Below are 24,511 nucleotides of genomic sequence, written 5' to 3'. Positions count from 1 at the left end.
CCTAAATGATACAGTTCTGAAAAAGACAAAAAATAATCCTTACAACATCATTAAATAAACAAACGAAGAGGAAAAAAAAGTGTAACGGTAAACAAAAAAGTCAAAATTTTTAATTTTTGATTAGTGGTTTATAGGTTTATAGTTATGTCTAAGTCATGACGAACGCTCAATACACAAATACTTACCTAATTGGACGTATTGCAATTTACAATTTATAACAAGAAAGCTACTTATTATTTAATTTGAGACTTTGGTATTGTATGATACAATCAGCTTATTGATTAGTTGATAGAATATAACTTGGTTTGAATTAAAAAAAAATATTCACAAATTTAGACAATAATCTTATTAGTTCTGTTCAATTATCACATAAGATGGATGGGTGGAAGGGTGCCTTGTCTTAATTTGAATTTTAGGTTAAACATAGTAACACACCGAAATATTATATGTAAAATGTACATATGTGTAATTGACCTAACTCGGACTAAGAATATAGCACTTAGTGTTTAAGTGTTATGTGATTTAAATAATACTTTGTTTACATTTATAAGCAAGTGTTGAAGATATGTGGAATATCGAAAAATAAAACTTTTATTTTTTTTTATTCAAATCGTAACTTATTTATTTGATGAAGCTGCTTATATATTTTTGAATATTGACAATTGGCTAAAAAATATAGTTGCCATTGAAATAGTTAAAAAGGTACTGCTCATTTTGATCACGGACTTTGGGATTGGGTTAGGATATAACAAACATGTTTGCATACAAAATATTGTTACAAGTGGCGCCATCCGTGCCGTACTAATTATAATATAGGTACTATAATACTTTGAATTATTTTTATGACTGATTATTATTAATAATAAATTTATGTACTTGTGGATTTTGTTAGGATAAAATTGTGAAAACTTGATACTAAATTTATGTTATATGGCAAAAATATATATAGCAATTAATTACATTGAAAACAATATTTGTCATTATTTATAATTAATTATAATAGTGAACCTGTTTTAATTTTGTGATTGCAACATTTGGTTATCAATTTTTATTTGAAAGTTCTAATACTGGCTCCCGCTATTTTATGATATTGCTGGAATAGACGCTGAACATTAAAAATAAAGACTAAAATTGTACCTCAAACACTATTGTATGAAGCATCCTATCAGCCGGATATCTTAAGAATTCGTAAACATGAGCAAATACATCCCACGTCTATATAAGCTTTCGTGGTTATAGTATTAGTAAGACATATGTTTTTTTTTACTAGATCAAATATGTCTTAAAAGTTAAAACTATGAATCGAAATCATATCAAAAAAAGTGTAGTTTATGCAGTAGTGATTTTTTTTTTATTGAATTTCGGGAAAATAAATTAATTGAGGTAAAATAATAAGCCATTTTTAACTTGACATTTATTTACATTTATATCAACAAAACGGGTGTTGTATAAAACAGTTCTTTATAATTATTTATACCAATTGTATATCTACGTAATACAGTGCCTCGAAACAGTGTAAAAATAATTTTGCGGTTGCAGGATATGCGGTTAGGGACCGTGACTCCGCCATCTTTTTATTTAAAGATGTTGCAAGCTTAAAACATACATAATAAAAAAAAAAAAAAACGAATAAAAGTCATAAATTATTACAATATACGCGAATAACGAGCGGTGTGATTTATTTTAGGAAAACAATGTTCAGTTCATAATTATTTACATAGAATTTAAATTATTCATAATATCAGCTACTTGCTTGTTTGAAGTCATAGATATTTGTAACAATTTTATGATCGATCTACCTTGGTCGCAACACCGCTTGTAACTCGAAACAGTTATTAATACAATTCGTTCAATATATATTTTTGTTATAAGCTCTTCAATTTTTAAACTAATATAAAATAGATCAATCAAAAAGTAGCGGCAATCTAGCAACGATTTATACATACTACAAAAAAATTAAACATTTTAAATTTCCTATAAAAAAAAAAACTTATTTAAAACTGGATAGATGGAGAAACAGTTTTAAATAATGCATCGCTACATTTGCTACTATTCTCCAATAAAATACAAATGTTTAAATTAAAATATTAAGCAAATTTATTAATTTTAGCGTCAAGTGTGGAGTTTTTTAATCTGTTAGAGGAGGACATCATCTGTATTCTGTACAATAGTCTGATATCTAATTGTCACACAACAATAATGAGGTCTCGTATTCGATTCGCCTAGTAAGTATAAGTAGGTAAAAGTCCACTTATCCAATATATTTTTATATTATTTTGATCACACTTACTCAAGAGTGGCCGTGTCTAGGATTGAATGTAGAAAAAAAAAACAATCATGACATTTAACAAAACTTTTTTATTTTGATATTAATATCGTTTGAGAAAAAAAAATGCTCTATGATTGATCGCGTCATAAAGTCATGATTGTTTCATTTCTTTTTTTTTATATAGAAATAAATAAACTAGTGAGGTTAAGATAAATTATTATAATATAAGGAATCGTTCCCAACGAAATTGTTCAACAAACTCACAAATACAATAACCGCAAGGGATTTATTTATAAAATAGATTTATGGAACTTATTCAGTCTACATATATCTTTTTTTGAACCTTGACTAAATAATTACACTACGATAAGACCGCCTTCGAAATTTCTCTTTACAAATAACACTCAAGTAATTTTTATAATAAGGTGAACTTAGGTTTTTTCTTTTAAATAACTAAAATAAAATAATAATGTATATATAATTTTTGTTAAATTAACTCATTGGCACTGTAACTTAATTCTTGGGTAACGTTGTGTTATTTATATATTTACTGAATAAGAGTTGAGCGATAGAAGATAGCTTATAAGGAAACGTTTATATTCAAAGAATTTCAAAATTGGTTTAAAAAATTTACAAGATTTTTTTTTTTTTCAAATAATTCCTAAGAGTGAATAGTGAAATAAAAATTAATAGATAACTCAAAATCTTGTGTAGTCTTACCATTCGAATAAGGAAAGGAAATAACCAGAAGAATACGTGGGTACAGTGCTTTAAAAAATACACGATAAATGTCGAACTTACACGAAAACTTATTCTATATTTAAATACTTAAATCTAACAAAATTTTTTTCTGACTAAACGGTTCAAAGTTCGATGTTCAATAAACATAAGTATAAGTAAACAAGTTTGTGGCTTAATCCGGCAAAAAGTTTCTAGAATTATCATAGACAATGTTGAATTTTGACATATTTCATATATATACATTTTTTATTTGTAGAGAACGAAAGATTTACACTATGTAAACAAAAATGAAATAGCTTTTTGGTAAGTTTAAGCCATATTTTTACAGCTTTTATGTAAAAAACATTAAGTACAATATTGAAAATATGTTAATGATATAAATACATTGATCACATTGAGATCATTATATATTCTAACACATTAGAATTTAAACAGACTTTATGTTATGGACACAGATTGGTAACACAATAATATTACATTAAAACCATTGTTTGTTGAAAAAAAAAAAACAAAAATAATTTTAATTAGTCAATACTCTTTAAAAACTGTCACAGATGATATTTGTATGACAGATGTGTTAAAAAAAACATACATAAATAATATCTGACAGCTCTTTGGCGGTTTGGATAGCGACTCGATGAACGCATTTAACTTACACTTACAAAATGACTACAACTTATTATAATGAAAAGTGATAATATTGAATTAATAATAAAAAAAAAGAATTTGGGGAATACTTTGGAAACGATAAAATCCTTTGACACAAACCTTAATCTTACGCTTATTAGATAACAACTGTGCACGTGGACTCCGATCCGAGCGAACCTTAAAACTATCACCGACATCACCATCATCAACATCATCTTCATCACCATCATCAGTTCATGTGCACCGAATACATCACAACAAACGTTCAAAAATAGACAACCTTCATAGTTTTTTTTTTTATTAAATTTTAATCATCAAACCTTTTTATTCACTAGGAACCTGGAATAGATCTAGTACGGTCTAGAAAGTTCTTTCGAACGTTTCAACTGAACCTTTAGTCTTTTTGTACCTATCTGGAAGCCGTTCATCGCTTGGATGGCGGCTTGCGCGGAGGCTGCGTTATCGTACGATACGAAACCAAAGCACTTTGATAGGTTGGTCTGTTTGTCTATGAACACTTTAGCTGATATCACGTGGCCGAATGGTAGAAACGTGGACGCCAAGTCCGTATCTGTGAACTCCTGGGGCAAGTGATAAATAAACAGGTTACCGCCTTCTGGCCCTGGAACATGTAAGTATTAAATGAAAATATATTTAAGAAAGTGAGATCTAAGACTTTCGCGAGTATTCGTTTAAATGAAATTTACACATCTCGTCTCCCCGTGATGACGGTTGCTGCAAAGTAACCGAAACGTCGGGAGTATGTAGTATTAAAAATAATAAAATAACGCGCAGTAATCCGAAAATATTAGTTTCGTTTAGATACATTTACGATAATTTACATCATATATAAGATGAATGAAAAACTATTAAGGTCAATTAGTTTCCACAACATAATAAATGATTAAGACAAAACGGAAATTTCTATTAAGATTGTATACTTAAAATAACAGGGCATTTAAAATTTGTTATATTATTATTATTAATTGCTATGATATTGTAATTTTTTAGTATATAAAGAGTTTAAACAAACCTTCAACCTGTTTCCCCGCCGCTGCGGCGGCCGCCGATCCTAACACAGAGCCGAGCGGCGCCGCCGCGAAAGCGCTGCCGAATTGCGCAGCGTACGCAGACCCAAGCGGCTCCGCTGTAGACCCTGAACACATTATATATCATATAATACTAAACTTTTATCCATAACTGTATACTCTTGTATGTCTTAAATAACAAGACACTATCATTATTATTGGTGTTAAGCTCCAAACAATATTTTCTTAAAGTATCAAAACCTCGAAGGTCTGTACAATGCAGGCAAAGATTTGGCTCACAATTCGATACACAGTATTTTCATTAGAAACATGTTACTTGAAAGTAAGTTGTGATAAATCGAGTTATTCACATTATCCGATTAGTAAAGAATTCCATGCACTACAAAAATAAAATACACTAATGTTTCCTACATGTTTAAGCTAATAATATACACCTAACAATTACGTTACAGTGTCAATCCATTAAAAATACTTGAAAAATTTCGTCACACTAGATGCAATTAAAATTTTAGAATCTACTCAAGGAGAATTTTACGTGTTTTAGATCTAATAAAACTTTTATTTGATGCTCGAAAGAGAGAAATGGCAAAGTTGAAGACATTACAGGGTAAAATAAAGTTCCTACATTCCCCAAAAAGAGAATTACACTACATTAAAACCACTAATAGCTGAGTGACAAGAAATAAACCCAGTGATGGCTGAGCAAAGAATGATATAAAAGAATCTTAAACTCAAATTACTGGATTGTCTTTAAAAAAAGCTATTAAATTTAACTACTGACACACTAACAGAACTCAAAACAATAGCACTATATACACTTCAATGTACACATACATTTACAGCGACTTAAGTTGAACGTGACAACCAAACAAAAGGATCATAATTATTTTTATTTCATTACAAACGTCATGCATACAAAATAAAGATGAGTTAATCAGCTCGGCTTTAGTACGGTCTCGTGTCGCGATTATTTATTTTTGATTCCAATTAAAGCCAATAATATAAAAGTTTAAGCGATGCGTTATTGGAAAATATAGCGACACTAATGTCTTGTGAATTAATGTCAAACTGTTTACCACGAGGAAAGGTCAAAATGATACATATTTTGAGCACGTTTAAAATCACAATACATTTTGTCTGACACTTTGTATGTAGGGACATTTTTTACAAATTTAACGTTAAGCCTTTAAGAATTGTTTTCATTGTAAGTTGCTAATAAAAGAAAAGAAAGAGTTATTATGATTCAAATATAGTTTGTTCATGTATCAATAATCTATTTTTCAAATAATGTCTTAAAAAGACATTAATATTTACCATTCGAATTGTCAAATTCATTTGAATACTGAGATCTAAGACTTTCGCGAGTTTTATTCATTTAAATGAAACTAATATATTTTTCGGATATACTACGCGGATTTTATTATTTGCGTGATCACGGTTGCTGAAAAGTAACCGAAACGTCGGGATTATGTAGTTTTAAAATAATAAAATCCGCATAGTATATCTGAAAATATATTAGTTTCATTTAAATCATTTGAATACTGTCATTAATTTGTATGAGTTTTTTTTGTTAATGTATTTTGTTGTATGACTACAGTATTCAGTTTAAACGTAACTCGAATAATAGTAAAATGAAACACACAAACAAATAGTTATAGCGTGCACGTGTTTTTATAAATTTAAAATTTTCCGTTTGCCCATGGAACTGATATGCAACCATAGTTGAATTCACAAATAAAACAACGAAAACAAGCGGAAACCTCCGCTGAAACAATATTGGCTCAAATTTTAATATTTGTACGTACATTTTGAATGCGAAATAAAAAAGATGATTTCAACGCTGTTATTTAAAAAGTTGGAAACATTGGCGTCTGTTGCCAGTTTTAAAAATAGGTAAAGGCTACAATCACGCAAAAAGCTTTTTTTTTTTTAAATAAATCTTTACGTTGTTAAAGGATGCACACAAATTAAACCAAGCCATTAAATAATTACAAAACACATTTTAGACGCTATCTCAATGCAAAATGTGTTCTTTAATAGTATCATACATTAATGTCTTGCTAGTTAGCGGCACCAACGAGTAATCATTCCAAAACATACAATTTCGATTTGATTTCCGTTTACCTGTGATGTTAGTCTTCCCGAGAAGACCTGAAGTGTGAAAAAGTTTCATCGTTAATAAAGGTTTTAACTCTCAACGTAATAAATCCCAATCTGAAATAGGAAAGTTTGGGGACAAAAAAGATCATTATGGTTTTATATATTTTTTTTTATGCGGACATCTTATGTGGCAACATTCCAATTAAGATTTGGACAGGTATGGCAATTAGGACGGAATTTATAGTACCTTAATTGTACTTGCCCGGGATGAATTTGCGAAAAGGACTGAGAGGGAACAAAAACGTCAATTAGGAGTGACATTTTAAATTTTGTATCAGACGAAATTCATGTTTGTGTTTGTTGAAAACATTTTGAGAGCCCAATTTATACGTTTTAAAAAAATCTTAAATATGTACGATTTCTGGTGACTTGACAAAAAAACATTTAAAACGAAAGTTTTCCACGGTATGTCAAAAAAATATCTGAAAATATTCTTTAGTATATCTAAAGGTTAGGTGGATTAATAAACGGAGAAATAGTAAGGAAATACTTACATAATTGCGGTGCTGCTGGTTGAGGTGCCGCTGGTTGAGCTATGGGTGCTGCTTGCGTGACAGGTTGCGTCATGGCTGCCAGCGCCGCTAAGTTCTGTACGCTGACAGGTGCCAGCAGGCCACCTAGCTGTTCACCACCAGCGCTAACACCGACACCACCGCCCAGCCCTGCGCCATTGAAACCGACATCTGGATAGTTAACACCTAAGAAATAAAGGTTAAGGATCCAAATTAAAAGGGATAAGGTCGGGTTTGGATTAACATAATCATACAGGATGTTGTACACGTAAATGAAAATAACAAAAAAAAAAAAAGGAAATAAAACATTGCGAAAATTATGTGAAATATTCTGAAGGATGGATTAAAACTGTATATGAAAATAAAATGTACAAATCTGTTACAGGAGACGCAAAAAAGTTGTTCCCAATCAAATCTGGAGGCTATAGCAGAAAGCACAATAAGTTCTAATTGTAACTTTTTTATCATTCAATGAGCTTAATTTGAGCCAATTCTGTTTTCCTCCCAAATTGAAAAAAGTAAAACTATTTAAACAATTCGACGACAATAGTTGTTAAACGCTTTATAATAATCATTTACACAAGTTTTATGAATAACTGTTTACTATTTTAAAGTTATTAACTTTTTTGTAATTAGCCTCCCAACTTTACATAAACGTGACAAATGCAATCTTATAGTTATTTTACATACTGACCTTGTAATAAAGTTGACCCTTGACCTTGCAGCAATTGCTGCTGAAGCCCGACTGCCTGCAGCTGTTGCAGCAGTTGCAGCTGCGTTGCTGGTGATAGCGCCGCTTCCGACGCTAGGTAAGTAGGGGCTACAGGAGTCGTAAGCCCCCATAAACTCGCTTGCATGGCCTGTAACTTCTTCTGTTCTTTCTCCTTCTGGGTATCAGCGAATTTTACCACCAACGGCGCTGAACAGCCTTCCATCGTTTGACTGTGATGTAACGTCTGAAATATAGTTGGCGGTATATGTTAAAGTTAAATGTTTTACTGTAAAAAAAAACTTATTAAATTTGATACGTGAAACATAAAAATGACAATATTTCTTTTATCCTCAACCACTTCGTTGCTTTTGTGTCAACCAATTATTATGATGAATGCTATCAACAACTATAAATTGCGCCAGAATAATAATACATATAGATTTTCTATAGCGTTTTTCTTGTTGTTGAAAAGAAAGTAAAAAATATTCAAGTTGCCAATATTTAAGCCACGTCTAGATGAAAATTGTTTAATAAACAATAAGAACCTTATAGTTGCGGTCATCTCATAAGACAGGTCAATTAAAATATGTGGTTTTAGAGCCCTAACTAGTGACTAGAAAACTAACTTTGCTGAAAATATAACATCGATTGAGATTCATTCGAATAGAACATTTGGTAAGCGTTTTGTATGACACACTGCAAGTCGAAGGTAAGTTTCGAAATGTTTACGAAGAACAATATTGTTGCTTATATAACCACTTTTTCTTTACCTTAATAGCAGCGATGGCCGCCTGTTTAGAGACGAAGGTAACGAAAGCGCAACCCTTGCTCTGGCCTTGCGCATCTCTAAGGACGGTGCACTCTTCAATCGCTCCGTGTCCAGAAAAGAGCGTCCGCACGTCATTCTCAGATAGCTTCTTGTTTAACATACCCACGAACAGCTTGCGTTCTGTTTGACAATATTTATATAGTTAGAGCATATAATGATTTCAGGAAAGTACAGACGTCGGCCGAAGTAATTTCTTCGTGTGATAACATAATAATACTTTTATTTATGTTTAATTGAAACAAAAAGTTAAAGACAAAATACTAGATAATGAAGTGAACCATTATAAATAAATGTAGCATTAACATACTAAACTTTTATAGTTTTCCAAACTCTATACAAAATAAAAAAAAATTGTATACATTATTTATAATTGAGGACAAATTTGTATGAAGAAAGTTAGCTGAATAGTATTATATCACAAATTATCCTTATAACCGTATTAAAAGCAAACACTGTTGATACTATTTTTATTAAAAAAAAATAATTTTTATTCACTCTTTAATATTTCTGTTGAATAAATAATGATTCTGCATTCATCTGAACGGTCTTTTGAGATTGCAATTAATACTATATGAATGAAAAATTACTATTAACTATACAAATATTATATATTACATGCACATTTAAAATCACATTATAACTAGTCCATTCAAGACACTGCAGTGGTAAATATAAATTTTAAATGAGAAGCAATAAAAATGTCAAGAGTTAGTGTCGATAAATAATTTCTGTAAACAGAGGATTTTCAATCTACGTATGTGTTTTAATAAAACGGGAGCGGATAAATTAAGAAAGGAGAAAAACTTCATATGAGCCGGGACGTAACACGCGCGTCCGTGCCCCGGCCTCGGCCGCGAGGTACACTTCAATTCCTTATATTAAACAATAAATCCCCCGGGACACATGTCGCTCGTGTAAAACATGTCGCGTCTCAACAAGAAACTTGCCATAATTTGTTACGTAATATCGAAAATTTTAACTTGCCACTTATTATGGACATAAAATGTGTGTTTTTTTTTAATAATATATAAATTATGAAAATTATTTTTTTCGAAAATATATTTAATCTTCATAATAACATTTTAATGGAGATAAGCTTAGTATACTATGACCATCAGTTATATCAAACATCACGTAGCCCGAGCAAAACCTAAATTTACAATACGATCTAAATCTAAGTGCTTCCAACATCAAATCTGTCAAAGATTCACGCTGAACGAGATCACGTACTTCAATAGCACATCATTGTATATCTGCAATACATCACTGTACACGTAAAGAATAAATGTACTATACAATAAAGTTACATTCATATTCATAAATGTTATTTTAATGCTGATACTCTTTATATTAACTAATATTTTTTAGCGACACACTCTATCCACATCGACATTTATTATTTATGGCTCAATACATTACAAGAATGTGTACGTAAAAATGTTTTTCCCAGCGGTAAACCACGATCAATACACTTCAAGCTATAAATTGTATATTTCATGTTGTCCAATTATTAAAAAAAAAAAAAAAAACTAACTTTTAGAAGTTGCGTACATTTATTTCGCTAGATATTTTCCATGTCAGTAATAAAAGTTTGTAGAGATATTAGCATTAAAATCGCTAGAGAAAAACGCCACGGAAAACAGGTCATGCGTGATTTTCGACCACATAAAAGAACCCGTCTCAAAACCGCACGGAAACGTCCGTCGAGCATACCAAAAATACCGATTACGTTTGGACGATCCTTAATAATGGAAGTGATTAAATTATTTGACCGACACAGAAGAATCCTTTGCGAGACTAAGTCATCACGACGGACGGACGAATAAACGCTAAGAAAGCAGACTGATGTAACGTGAAACGCTACCGAGCGTGTATTCGACTGCGGTCGACTAGCAGTTTATATTTTAAGTAATTTGAATTCATTCCCTTTCGACTCATTCTATTCAAATCGAACAGGCTTTTTATAATATTTTTTTTTTTAGAAAAGAGGTCGTATACTTTAAAGGTTTTAACATATCAATTTGTTTATATAAGATATTTTTGTAATAAATCATTTCAAGCGATATCCAATACCGAACAAGCTCTGTTTATATGGCAATGTGCCAGGGTGACACTTGGCGCTGATAGGTTTTTGATAGTCGATGTAGAACCAGGAATCGGCGAAATCTAATACCAGAAAATAATAGACCGAATGGAATTCCTCTCACGCCAGTATTCAATATTTTCGTGTTTTGAAGCTATTGTTAGTTCGCAGAAATGGTACAAATGAGAAGAATTTCCTTTCCGAACCGTCGTTGTGTGAATTTTGAATGAAATGTGATTTTAAATTTGAAGGCATAAAGAAATTTCCACCGTTATAAACAGCTTATGTTGTCAGTTTTTGGGGTTGTTGTTTTCTTTTAACGGTATTTATTAAAAACTACACATAATTACATAAAGATGAACGATTTTGTAGATACGTAGTCATTAATTGAACACTTAAAACTAATTACAACGTTAAGGATATTCCAATACAATAATCAGCTCGGACCTAACAGTAATAGTCTGCATAATAATGTTTTAAAATGTTAATTAATAGCGCGTTCCGTGGCTTCGCTTGGTAAACAATTTACATAAACTCTGACTTTCCAAGAATTAGGTCATTAAATATAAATAAAACATTTAATAATTATATTTATTAAGCATAAATTAATTAAATGGCCGAAGCCGCGTAGGTTAAAAACATTGTTTATTTAAAATTAACGGAAAAGCTATAAAATTTTATGCATTCATTTCAAAATTATTTTAATATTGTCATTCTGTTAATGTGTCATTATTAACGGAAATTAAATAGGTTTAAAATAGATGTTGAAGTTTTAAATTAAACAACGTGTTGTTTATGGTAAATATTAATATTAATATTAATATTGTAAAATCCATGAATTAATCACAGCCTAATGATAGTAGATCTCGTTTGATTATAACAAAATATGTTATAAACAACTGTACATTACATTTGTTTGGTTATTTCATATTCTAAATATAAAGTTTCATAAAACGAAACTTATATAATTTAATTAAAATATTAAATAGAAATAAAAATATCTAATTTTTATTAAAATAATTAACTTATTATCTGTATCATAATATTAATTATAATATTTAATTGATTAAATCACCTTGATTATTCTGCAATTAAAATGTTAATTTTCAAAGGACCTTGGCGATTATGTCATCGAGTGTATGCAGTTAATTCGCATCATTCTTATGAAATAGATATTATAATACATACGTATTAATTACGTTATCAGTAACGTCTCGTATTACAAAAAATTTATCGCTATTGGAGTAAATCAAAACTGTCAGTCAATCACACAACAAATAGCAGATACCTGAGGCTGACGCGTGGTACGTATGTAAGGTTTCCATATTTTTGACAGTTAAAATTCCGTATTCACGTAATTTTACGTCCAAATTTAGTGACGATTTCATTTCTAAAATAATATCAGACTTATGATCAAAGTTGAAGTGATTGAAAATTTTAAGAACAAATTCCAGTTTTATGTTAATCGAGCAATCGAGTCGAGATTCAAGAGTGCTATAACGAGAAAAGCATAAGTGTAGACATTAATTTATCCCGGATTTAATTCTACACATGGCCACCGCAGCTTTATGGTACATGCTCTTTAAGCCGGAGTGCGTCTACTTGTTACTTAGACAATGTGTCGTTAGATAGGAATTATGTCGCGCTTATGTGATGGTTATATGTTAGTGACACACGTTAAGCTTTAGTGTGACACTTCCATTGTGTTATTAGTGAAGATGAACTCATGCTGTCATGATGGCATTAAACTAACTCAGCATGATTTAATTCAGATGACGTTCTTACTTTTATTTTATTGTTGCATTGAAATATATATACTAAAAATAATAGAAAAATAACCGAGAATACTTAAAGTTAACAACAGATCGACGCAGTTATGATTACACTATAATATTTGTATCACGTCTATAAATATTGACATTGAAGACAGAATGGTGCGTTACTAAAAGGAGGTGCGAATTCTCTTGTGACATAGACAACCAATTAGTATGCTTATAGTATACAGATGACAGATATTGCTAGCTTGATGTCGTTGCACGGCTTATTGAGGTTACTGATAATTGTTAGTGCAAATAGTAACTGTTGAAAATCAGTTAGTAGTGTCTAATATTCATATTTTTTTGAAAAGAAACCTTAAAATATTATTATATTGGGTCATTTTTTTTGTTTATGAGATGATTAGAATTTGCCAGTGTCATTATATTTTATATAATATTTTGCTACATAAGATTCATTCTTTAATTAATAAATTGTCATATATGAAAAATAATATTAGGTACGTCGTGCTGTAGTTGCGCTATGTCCACACAAAATGAGACAAGACGCGAACGACCCAGCATTGACTAGATGCACACGAGATATTTGGAAACAAATAAATCCCAGGACAATTAAGTGCCAACCTGTCTTGATAAATATAACGTGAAAACTGTCATATTTTGTTTTCCTTTGTTAGGTCTAAACAAAAATAAATACAATGTGTTTGAAAAAACAAATTATCACGTAAATATTTTTTTTTCACTTGCCGTAATAATGGACGGGTGACCGCTAGGGTATTTCTATCATGTTTATATTATGTACGAACATATAAGTCATGGAAGTCTCAGTGGACAGTAGAATGAGTTAGATTGACATATTGTGTTTACCTATCTCGTCCTACCACTCACGTACTTCAAGAACTGACAAACATGAGTCCCATTACTGTTGAATATAAAAACAACACAATTAAAATGGCCGCTGACAACAGTAAGCTCAGAAGAATTCCTTTGCTATATTCTATATTATTAAATTCTTGTATCACTGCAAGTCTTAATCGTACATTTTCCTTTTTGAACAATGTTCATAACAGACAGCTTGCATTCTTCTCCAGATTTGTTTCCTAATACTGCTTCATTGATCTGTTCTCATACCCAACGTCTTTAACTCCTGTTTGATCATGTAATGACTTACATGGAGTTGATTAACATAAGAAAAACGAAACTCAATTCTCATATTAATAACTGTATAGGATCTTTTCATAGACTATCGTTTACTTTTGCCTATTGTTTTTTGTTTGTCCATTTGCTAAGTCTATTACGTGATATACTCTTTATTCATAAAGGTATCGCTAGAGAATATATGTTAGCATTGAGCTCTTTTTTTATAGCATAAATATTATGTAATATATGTTATAAAACAAGTGCATAACTAATAAAATAAAATAAATGCTATAACAGACGATTAAAAGGTATATAAAATCGCAATTAATTGGCACAAAATCGAATGCCTATAAGCATTGTTTAACTTTCAAATCACAATCGTTCTGTGATGCGGAAATCTTTGTTTATTACACGTCTATTGTTTTTATCCTCAGGACATTTCGATCTAGTAAATCAGTGGAAAAAATAATATAAAAAAAAAAATCAAATCGAGCGCCATTAAAGTTATGCCGGAGAGGGATTTATTCTACTTACACCGCGGAACTAATGTTAAGTCGCAAACTAATTACTTTCTCATTAACTGGCAACAAATTTGTCAAAAGCAGTTAAAACATCCGAGCCGCTGGTTGGCTGGTTTATTTATTTCCATCACAGATTCAGCGACAGTTTTCACACTCGGATTCCGTCGACGTAAAGTGATATTGAACTTAGCTTCAGTAGACGCAATATCATATTACATTCATTCAATCTCATATTCACGAGTTTTAAAAATGTTATAAAAATGATTTCAGACATGAGAGAATTATAATTTTGTATTTTCTATTAGCATTGATCTGAGCTATTAAAATTTAACAGACAATCTAAACTACACATCCTATGTTAATCGTTAACATGTTTGTTATATTGAACATTTCAAATCTAGCAACATAATAAACGCGCTCGGTGATTATAAACCAAGTGTTCGCACACATGTTCCTCGGTAATTGGCGCTTAGGAAGGAAGCAATTACTGCATAATTATCATTGAACTATACCCCTTTAATTCGCTTACATAGCTCCACCTAATATTGTACGTAAGATACGCAGATTAGGCATCTGCTGTTTATTACAGACCCTTCGAGTGTGAATTATAATCTACTTTAACGTTATACGCTAAGGAAAACGTAGGTTCTGTTTAGCTTACGAATGTGGGTCAACGTTTGTTGACACTAACCGAAAGCCTGATCGATCTAACAAGGCTTTGACACTATAGTATAAAAAGATTTCGTTTTTTCCTTTATGACGACAATATATTTCATTTTCATTAAATACTTAAGCTTGGATATATTATACAATATACTAAAATAACTTTCTTTTTAATAACGAAGCGTTTAAACGGTTTATTTTACACGTACAGCCGTATTGTATTATAGTAATAATGGAAAGGATTTAGTTACTGAGCCTCACTTAAGAGACAGCAGCTTTGTTTTTAAGTCGATTTAATTAAAACTCACTCGCCGTGTGAATTACTTCATAACGCTTGATTATGTTAGGAGATAAATATGTTTTAGTCACCTGAGAACCTCCATCAGTTTAATGTTGAAATGTGAAATTATGTTTGAAATATGATATTGCTGTTAAATCTATTCAGCTGAAAGGTTACAGCAAAATTACACAAAGATAATGAATACAATAATTTGACTCCACTATTGTCAAATATCAAGAATCTCAATTACTGAAGCTTTGTAATATTAATCGTGATCTAAATCTTCAGAGTATTCTTATTGGTATAAAGAATTCAAATAAGCCGTATTTGTTTTCATGTCGACAAGTACGTGTGAATAGTTATTATGATCGACAATATCGATATTTTCAAAGCGTTCGCAATCTCTAATAAGAATATAATATTTATCGATATATATTTTTTTGTTTTCTGAACGTCTCAGTTAATAGTGTTGCGCTGTTGTGGTTTCGGATGCTTCGGTATTCTATTGTGCTTTTACTGCTTGAAGTGTGCGGTCGTTTTGTGTTGTTCTTGTCTGATAACCTTTATTCCACTACATTACTGTTCTTTAAATAAGGTTGTTCCACAATAAAATCACGTGCAATATATATATATATTAGTTCCCTGTGCATAGTAACGTTTGTTCAGCTAGACAAAATTTTATATAAAACTGAATTAAATCCAGGAAAACTCGGAGAATAATAAATTTTAAAGTGCAGTGAAATAAAATAAACTTAAGCTGCGTACAACTTTCGGTTCATCGTGCCTTAATTTTTGGCTTGGTCTGCGTTCCGGGAAGCCACCGTAAAGATTTGCGAATTTAATATTGTTATAACATACTGGCGGTCGGCCAATTCGTAGTGCAATTGAAACTGCGACGCTAATTTTGTTAATCGCCTCTATGAAATCATACAGTTGGTTCAAAATTATTGTGAACCAAAGTATACTTTATGGTCTAGAGTTGGGACATTGAAATCTGTGAGATTTTTATGTTAATATAATGTTATGAATTTTGCTTAGTAGTGTCTGAAACTTATGTAATTAAATAATATAAACACGTTTCTGTATATCAGGGATTTTTTTAAATCTATAGTAATTAAAATAAATACACATATATGTATCATATAGCCAGCTGATTTGCGGGCGTTGCTTGATATGCTAACAAAGTTTTCTTATTTGCAAGATAAAGCTGACCAACTAGTGTTTATACAAAGTATAAATAACATACAACAAATAAAGATAGCTCAATATTTTTTGAGATAACTGCAAAGTGTTTCATAAAAAAGTCCTCATTGACATCTAAACAGTACTTTTCCTGTGCCCAAATGATGTGCATTTTTATAGTAATGTCAATAAATCTCACGTTCGTTTGATCAATATGTCCGCTGGAGCAAAATAATTTTAAAATAAGATATGAAAATAACAATTTGCTGAGGCTTTTTGAAACCAAGCTGAGTGACCGGCGTCGACGGAAATTATTTGGTTTCCATTCCCCCATCTACTTTCATTCTGAATGATACTGGATTTTCATTTTCGAACGAACTGTTTTCATATAGACATTCATTCGCCGTATGAAAGATAGTCTTCAAAGATATCGGTGAGAATAGGAATAAAGTGAGTAACAATCGAGAATAGTAATAAAAATATTAGTACTCTCTATATTTTTCCAAATTCAATAATCATTTTACATTACAAGCGTTTAGAAGGATTAAGTTATCGTGAAGCCAATTGATCACCAAAAATCATCTCTCTTATAAAGTAAAGACTCCGCGGAGCACTCGTTAGGTTCATAATTTAAAAATCTTCAATAAATAATTTAAAGACCTTTACAATTCTGAGAGTTTTAACAACAAATAGGAAGTTTCCATTGATATTTATAAACAATAATTAAACAACTTTTTACACAGGTCAGGTGGAAACAGATGGATCGCCGATAAAATGAACATTTACTATTTAATTTACGACTGCAACGTTTAAGGACGTCACAGCAATAAATGATCGTAAGAAATATCGTCTCACTTTAAAATATCTGCTGCTGCCTGCTAACGTGGAATAAATTTGAAAGAATAATGAGAACCGAAGCAATCATCGCGTAGGATGAGAAAAATGCGCAAACTTTCAGTTACATCTACGTATTGGTATCGGAATTGATTTCCAACTCGACTCATACGCAATTCAGATTTCCTTCACAGTTGCAACCCGTTACAACGCATACGGTCTTATTACTGTACGAAGATGCTGCAGAAATTGGAAATAAAAATGCTATAACAGCATCCAAATTATTAAAATTACCAACCTATATCATTAAAATTACTCAAAAACTAGAGTTTTCGTTTAAATTCAAAGTTTCCAACCTATTTACTTTAACTTCACAGTGGATATTCTCATATTTTTCGCTTGTAACTTGTATCTTTTATAAATATTTACTCTCCTGTCAACTTAGGTTACTTAAACTCGTAAACATTCAACTTTACAGACTGTATTAACGAAAGCCAGCGCGTCTAGTGGCTAGAAAATGAATTATGTAAATTAGGCACCTCACAGACTGTCTGATGTCTCGTGTATTAACACGTGAAGAAACTTATGTTTAACCTCATTCAGTATATTTTTGAAAACTGCTATTAATATTTCTTTATTTTAATATCAAACATGCCTACTGTAACAAATAAAATTATTATTATATTATATCAATACATTGACACTTCAATGCCGTTTGTTAAAGAGTAATAAAAATGGCTGCGTATTATTTCTTTGACGGCTTTTGATGTGAGGGGAAGGTATTCACATATAACACAATACAATAAAAGTGGGAGTCTCACTCGCTGTAAGCTGAGAGGAAAATTATTTGAAACGCTTCAGGGAAACGTCACAATTCAAAGTGTACATGAATTGACAAGATGTCTATACAGGTATAAATATCGTACACAACAAACTTACTAAGAACCCTCTTAAATATTTATTTATTTAATATTTTTGTAACCTATATTTATAAAAAGTTTCAAAAGTAATGTCAGTTTATGTGATTTTAAGCGATTGTAAACACTTATCGTAATAAATTATCACATTTCTTTAATTGAACATTAACAATTTTCATACATTTACGAATATAATACGTTTACTCATTATTTATAAATTAAATTTAAACAATTTGTTCGTAGTTCGCACTTAATGGCGTTAAATGCAGATTGTGCTTGCTATAAATTTATATATTCCAATGACAGATACCAGTAATCTTGTTCATAATAGCGAAATACGTTATATTTAATTTTTAATAGGTCTACGTTATTTTTAATAGCATACAATTTTATTTATATAATCAAACAAAAGCGTCGATTGATACACAGATACAATTAACAATATATCATAACATGTCTTCCCTGTATGAATATAGGAATGTGTTTACGAATAAAACTTTGTTCCTAAGCCTGCATTGTACACAAAACGTGCATTTGCGGAGACAATGGTGAGTGGTCTAATGTAAGCAAACGCTATGTAGACGACGTAAGACATGTTGGCTGTATGAAGACATGTTGCGGTGTACAGTAACATGTCTGACAAAAAAAAAAATATAGTAAATTGTCATTAATTTTTTTGCGTTTGAAACTACATATATACTGGTAAACATATTAAATGGCATATTCATATATTCTTGATAAATATGATAATATTGATTTAATCAATTTAAGTTGAATTAAGTCTCATTTCAAAATTAAATTTTAACACTGATAATGAGTATTACAGAAGAAAATTATTGTTAAGATTTTTAAATCATAACAAAGCTTCGTACGTAATACATTTTAATGAATTGTATGAAACTTTTTCAAAACAACAAACTAGATGCATTCATCTCATCTAATAAGCGGGCGACCGCATGCTATGAAAATTAATTAAAACCGTCTGTACGGCTCCCCCGCGAATCACGCGAAATGTGTGAGAAAATGAAATGGTGACGTCATCACACATAACTGACGCAATTGTAAAACATTAGTGTTATTGCTCTTGGCGATGATTACATGAAAAAACCTACTTCATAGTAAACCTACAATAAAGGCGGCGTCGAATAAAACAATTTGAATTATCTGAAAGTTTAAACAAGAGGGACTTAACTATATGCAATAAAAGTAGTTGGTGGAGATATGTTCCTTCTTTATATACAAGTTTATGAATGCTAAAAGAATGATAAATTAAGTAAACATCTTAATACGAGGTACAAACAATAATGTACATTAAATGCCTTCTTTTTTGATTTCGTTTGAAAGCATATACATATTTCAAAATAAACGCAGTCTGTCTAAACCGAATATACTTGACTCAATCCGCAGCCCTACAAACTTCACAAGACCCGAAGCTCCTTTATATGGAGGTGTAAATTAGGTTAAATTCCATCAGTAAAAGTAATTTTTACCGAGGGATGCGCAATAAACAACAGTCAAAGTTCACTAGGTTTCAATACCGGGGTTTTTGAGTAATCGAATTACTTTCCCGGTTCAAAATTTTGAACAACAACCATTTTGAATAACAAAATTTAGGAATACGATATCATAAAATAGTTTTTGTGTCTATAGTTATCGATTGTGTATCTTACTTAAATCTTTATTGTCACCGTATATTTGATTAACATGCGTATCTTACCTGAAAACAAAGAAAAATTTAAGGATTAATTCATTGATTTAAATTATATATTAATAAGGGAATCCACGAATATTAAAGATTGAATAGTTATATTTTTTTTTAATAAAACTAATATTACATTCTAATTATTAAATACTAAATGTTAAATATTTTAAAAATTCTCAATTTGTTTAATTTTAGTTATAAGAGAACAGTAAACAGTATTCTGGATTTGAGTTCAGTTACACTAAACCAGATGCAGTGGAGTTACATTAATAAAATGGACATACAGAAGTGGTAAACATTCACGGCATGGAGTGTCAATATTTGGTAACCAGCGGTTCAGTACCGAATTGATCCAAGAGCATACCTGAGTTATTGGGTATCTTAATTGTATAGGGAGCGATAGCATGTTGAGCGCCTTCAATAAAATATGTCCTTCGTATATAGAGTGCACTAGATGCTGGTAATATATTTACATAATAAAATCATAAGAATATTATCTTTATTTTTATCTTTTAAGAGCTTAATTCTGTTTAACCATCATTGTTTTGTTAAAACACTATATATTACTTATTGTGGTTGGATTAAAATAGACCAAAATAAATCATTGATAAATATCATAAGTATTTTCTTTGTCCTGTTGCCATCCTGCACTACACAAGTAGTGTTGTACCTCGTCTGTTTATGACTATCAAATCGATTCGATTTCGAGATAATTCCAGGTATCGAGTAGGTCTTAATTGGGGATCAAGTAGTCGTTGGGAGGATACTTGAGACGCGTCTGTATCAGAAATCCTATTTATATGGATTTAGTGGACTTATACAAGCTCTTGAACGTGCTTGTTAATGGGTTCTATTTAGGAGACTCATTAGTGAACTATCCCATTTTATACAGACGTTTGAAGTTTAATACAATACAAAACAGAGTGTATATTTTTTTTAATGAAACATAAGCACGGCATCGGTGATTTTGATTCACAGGCAGTAATTCCGACACCTGAACCGCTGCCTTCCATATAATTTGCTTATAATAATATCTGTAATTTGAATGACCCACAGTTTGTAACTCACATTTTGACTGCACGCTAGTTTTATGTAAAATCGGGTAATTGGAGCTTAAAGTGTTAGTGTTTTTATGGTGTTCCGCCCATATTTTCACTTATGTTCATAAAAATTAAAAAAATTCAGTTAAAAAAAATATATATTTTTTACGGCTTTCAATATTATAATAACGATTAATATTACATAAAATATGGTAAGCAGTAATATAAAATTAAGATTTAAAACTTAATAGTTATATTATTGGGTCGTGTGTAAAAAAAATATTGTTGTGATAATGACAGATTAATATGAAATTAATAACAAATCTAATAAACATTTCAAAGAAAAACTTTTCCAAGGAACAAAATATATTCTATAACCTATTTAATATTGTCAATATTTAGCCTGTTATATAAAGCATGATAATATTAAAGGATGATTATTATTATTGTGTAGGAAAATTTAATATACTTGATGGAAAATAATTTTATTGAGAAAACATCATCGTTCAAGTATTGAAAATACGGAGCTATATTGTAATATGCTATGTCGAAAATTAATTACGGCTGATACAAACGTCGATGTTTCAGGAATACTTATAATTATAATTAATATTCGTTTATTAAGTCTATTTATATAAAATATATCAGTGTTTTTTCCGTAGGAATATGATATATTTTTCCTAAAAAAGTCAATATGATGAGTAGTAAATTTTAACATGGTTTTAAAGTAACCGTCGAAAATAATACTTTAATTCTTAAAGTTACAAGTGTAAACGGAATTCCATTCGTTTAAAATGTAACCAAATTTTGTTCTAACCCGGAAAATTTTCAGTTAGTTTAATTGTATTTATAACTTATATGTGTATATTTGAAAAAGCTTTTCTAAACACAAATATATGTTTTTTTTATTTGCACGGTCATTCGAGATATTCGCTTGACTTAAATGAAAAAGAAAAACAAACAGTAGCAAAGAAGTAAAATAAACAATAGTGGTAAGCTCATAGAAGTAGTATCTACACGTGTCACAATCTTGTATTGGATGGGGAAGTATTATATCCGGGGGATTTATGTCGCATTACCGTATACTAGACGGGTAGGTGTCTTATACAGACTTTAGAATGTAAGACAGACAAGTTATTTTGAGCCTGCAATCGAAATCTCACTATCTATAAGTACCAGAGGAATTGGCTGTCTAGTGTGAGATGTGTAAAATTTTAAAACCTATCCCGCAAGGATATAACATCTCACACACGTATCGTAACACGGGAACATGAAAATATATTACATATTATAACAATGTATCAAACGAGTAACTTTCAACATTTCTCAAGTCGAAACCGGAGGGTGAAATCTTTAAAAATTTCCATAAGTAATATATCGACGCGATAAAACGATCGGGTGTACGATATTAGGTTTTGATTTATAGCTATTCTTACATCCGCTGCGGACGGTACCGTCACACAGAATTACATGTTCAGATTGGATCTATGCTATCCCGAAGTTGTATCAAATATTAAAGAAGTCTAGAAAATCTGAGCAGTCAGTGTGTACATTAGCAGTACGAGAATAATTAAACTCCGTGAATATTCAATATGAATTATCAGTTGAGTAAACTATGAGTTATGGTTACCAACGATGATGGGTGCTTTAATTACAAGATCCGATTTACAGTGTTGGATAATAAAGCATGTGGAATTCATATTTTTTTTATTATTTGCTTATAAACGCGGCGGTTGGCTATTTTTGTGGGTTTTTAAGGCTTTTTCCAATTAGTCAGACGTCTGAAAAAAGAGAACCTTGTTTGAAACCTTTGAAACTTATTGATATAATATGCTTGCAGCATTTGTTTGTTGATACAACTGTCTGCTTTTTATATTTTCATATTCTAGTCAAGAATTTTGTACATATATACTCACATACCTATTTTAACCCTCAAGCCTAGTTAAGAGACCAAACTTTTCTTATTAGGCTTAAACTTAGAACGGTAAAAGTTACAAAAAGAAAACTAAAGATATGACATAATATTGTAAAATTTTTAGTAAATGTACCAATAAAATACAGTAGAAAAAGTTCTCAAAAAAAAAGCATCTCTGTTTAATGTTAACAAGCTGGCACAGTTCGTAAAAATGACAAGCCATCACTTAAATATGTAAAGATAACGCGTATATTGTAAAATTCAACTAAACCTTCCACGCGATAACTAATGTTATACAAAAATAATTACACTTAACATGTGAATATTCAGATTTAATATATTAAAAATGTTTATAATTAAAACTAGGAATACTCCAACATTACAGACAATGTATATTTGCAGGATCACGGGTTTTGAACCTTATAAATATGTCTCTGTATGTTTATTGTAGGATGATTATATTCTACACAAGCATTTATTTAGCAAATCTATAAATATTACAAAGGTCTACTTTAATATTAAATTCTACCAAAAGCAAATGTCAGCTTGTGTATAACTGATAACATTTTTTCGCTTAATTCCTACAAAAAATTGTTTGACTTCATCGTTATCGTGGAAAACATTCATAGTACTCCAGTGTTAAACACGAACGTATGACATTAATTTGTTATTCGCCACTTCGCGCCGGTTTAACCGTGATAATCTTCGGAGACTATCGCTTTAACTGCGAGGTGTGAAGTCGGCATAACAGATGCATTGTTATCATTCCTATGTGACACACACACACACTTACATACACACACGAAGAAAGACACACATGCATACATAATATGACACACTCAGACAGAAACACACAAACCGAATACAGATATTTCCACACTCAAGGCCAGGGTTGGTAGAGTGATTGATATTGTCTGCTAATATCAGGGCTGTGTTGATCGTTCCTTTATGATAAATCTTTTTAATTATTTTCCGTTTTTTAAAATAAATGTTTAAATGGAAACTAATTTATAGTGCCTATTCTGAATTATTGAGCCTGTACGTCGATTATCTCATTAATAATCTGTGGAGCGTAACAAGTAACAATTAACCGTTCAGCGTCGGTAGTAATTTGTGTGATACACGAACTTCTAATCACCGTCAACCCTGACGGATATAATATGTCACCTGTGAACACAGAGCGTACATTAGCTAAACATCACACACACAAACACACAAGTATGCTAAATCCTCACTAAGGCATTCGACACCGCAAATGAATAGCGCCGCATATTCGTGATAGCTTGTGAATATTTTACATACATAATAATAACTTATCGTATAAAATAAATGCTTAGCTAAATTAATATTATTGATATTACGAAAGAAAGAAACATTAAAGTTTAAAGGATTCATTTAATGAAAACATACAAAATTGTTACATTAATTATTAGCTTCTTTATTAACTAAGTATGTATTTATTTTGTTTCAAATCATTACAAATTTCGATATCACTTTTAATTTGTAATTTTATACTACTAACTCTTGTCCGCGACTGGA

The 24,511-nt window shown here is 30.7% G+C and overlaps 1 protein-coding gene across 8 annotated transcripts in view; it reads right to left on the bottom strand.

Annotated features, from left to right (window-relative positions):
- Nucleotides 1-1,399: 1,399 nt before the first annotated feature.
- LOC116768754 (CUGBP Elav-like family member 2) overlaps nucleotides 1,400-24,511 on the bottom strand; it is a 202,225-nt gene continuing 179,113 nt past the window's right edge. For 5 of the 8 annotated variants that reach the window (XM_061524763.1, XM_061524759.1, XM_061524740.1 and 2 more), the window contains 6 exons: nucleotides 8,862-9,040; nucleotides 8,074-8,335; nucleotides 7,362-7,565; nucleotides 6,832-6,858; nucleotides 4,692-4,814; nucleotides 1,400-4,280 (listed from right to left, as the gene is read on the bottom strand). In XM_061524763.1, coding sequence (XP_061380747.1) covers nucleotides 4,009-4,280; nucleotides 4,692-4,814; nucleotides 6,832-6,858; nucleotides 7,362-7,565; nucleotides 8,074-8,335; nucleotides 8,862-9,040 — 1,067 coding nt within the window. In that variant the 3' untranslated portion in view covers nucleotides 1,400-4,008. The remainder of the gene's footprint in view (nucleotides 4,281-4,691; nucleotides 4,815-6,831; nucleotides 6,859-7,361; nucleotides 7,566-8,073; nucleotides 8,336-8,861; nucleotides 9,041-24,511) is intronic. The other 3 variants (XM_061524747.1, XM_061524770.1, XM_061524751.1) reach the window with 2 other exon arrangements.

This window comes from Danaus plexippus, chromosome 4, assembly GCF_018135715.1.
Source record: "Danaus plexippus chromosome 4, MEX_DaPlex, whole genome shotgun sequence".
In the NCBI taxonomy this organism is placed as follows: Eukaryota; Metazoa; Arthropoda; class Insecta; order Lepidoptera; family Nymphalidae; genus Danaus; species Danaus plexippus.
Note: the sequence above shows the minus strand (reverse complement) of the source record. Positions and strands in the feature narration are given on the sequence as shown.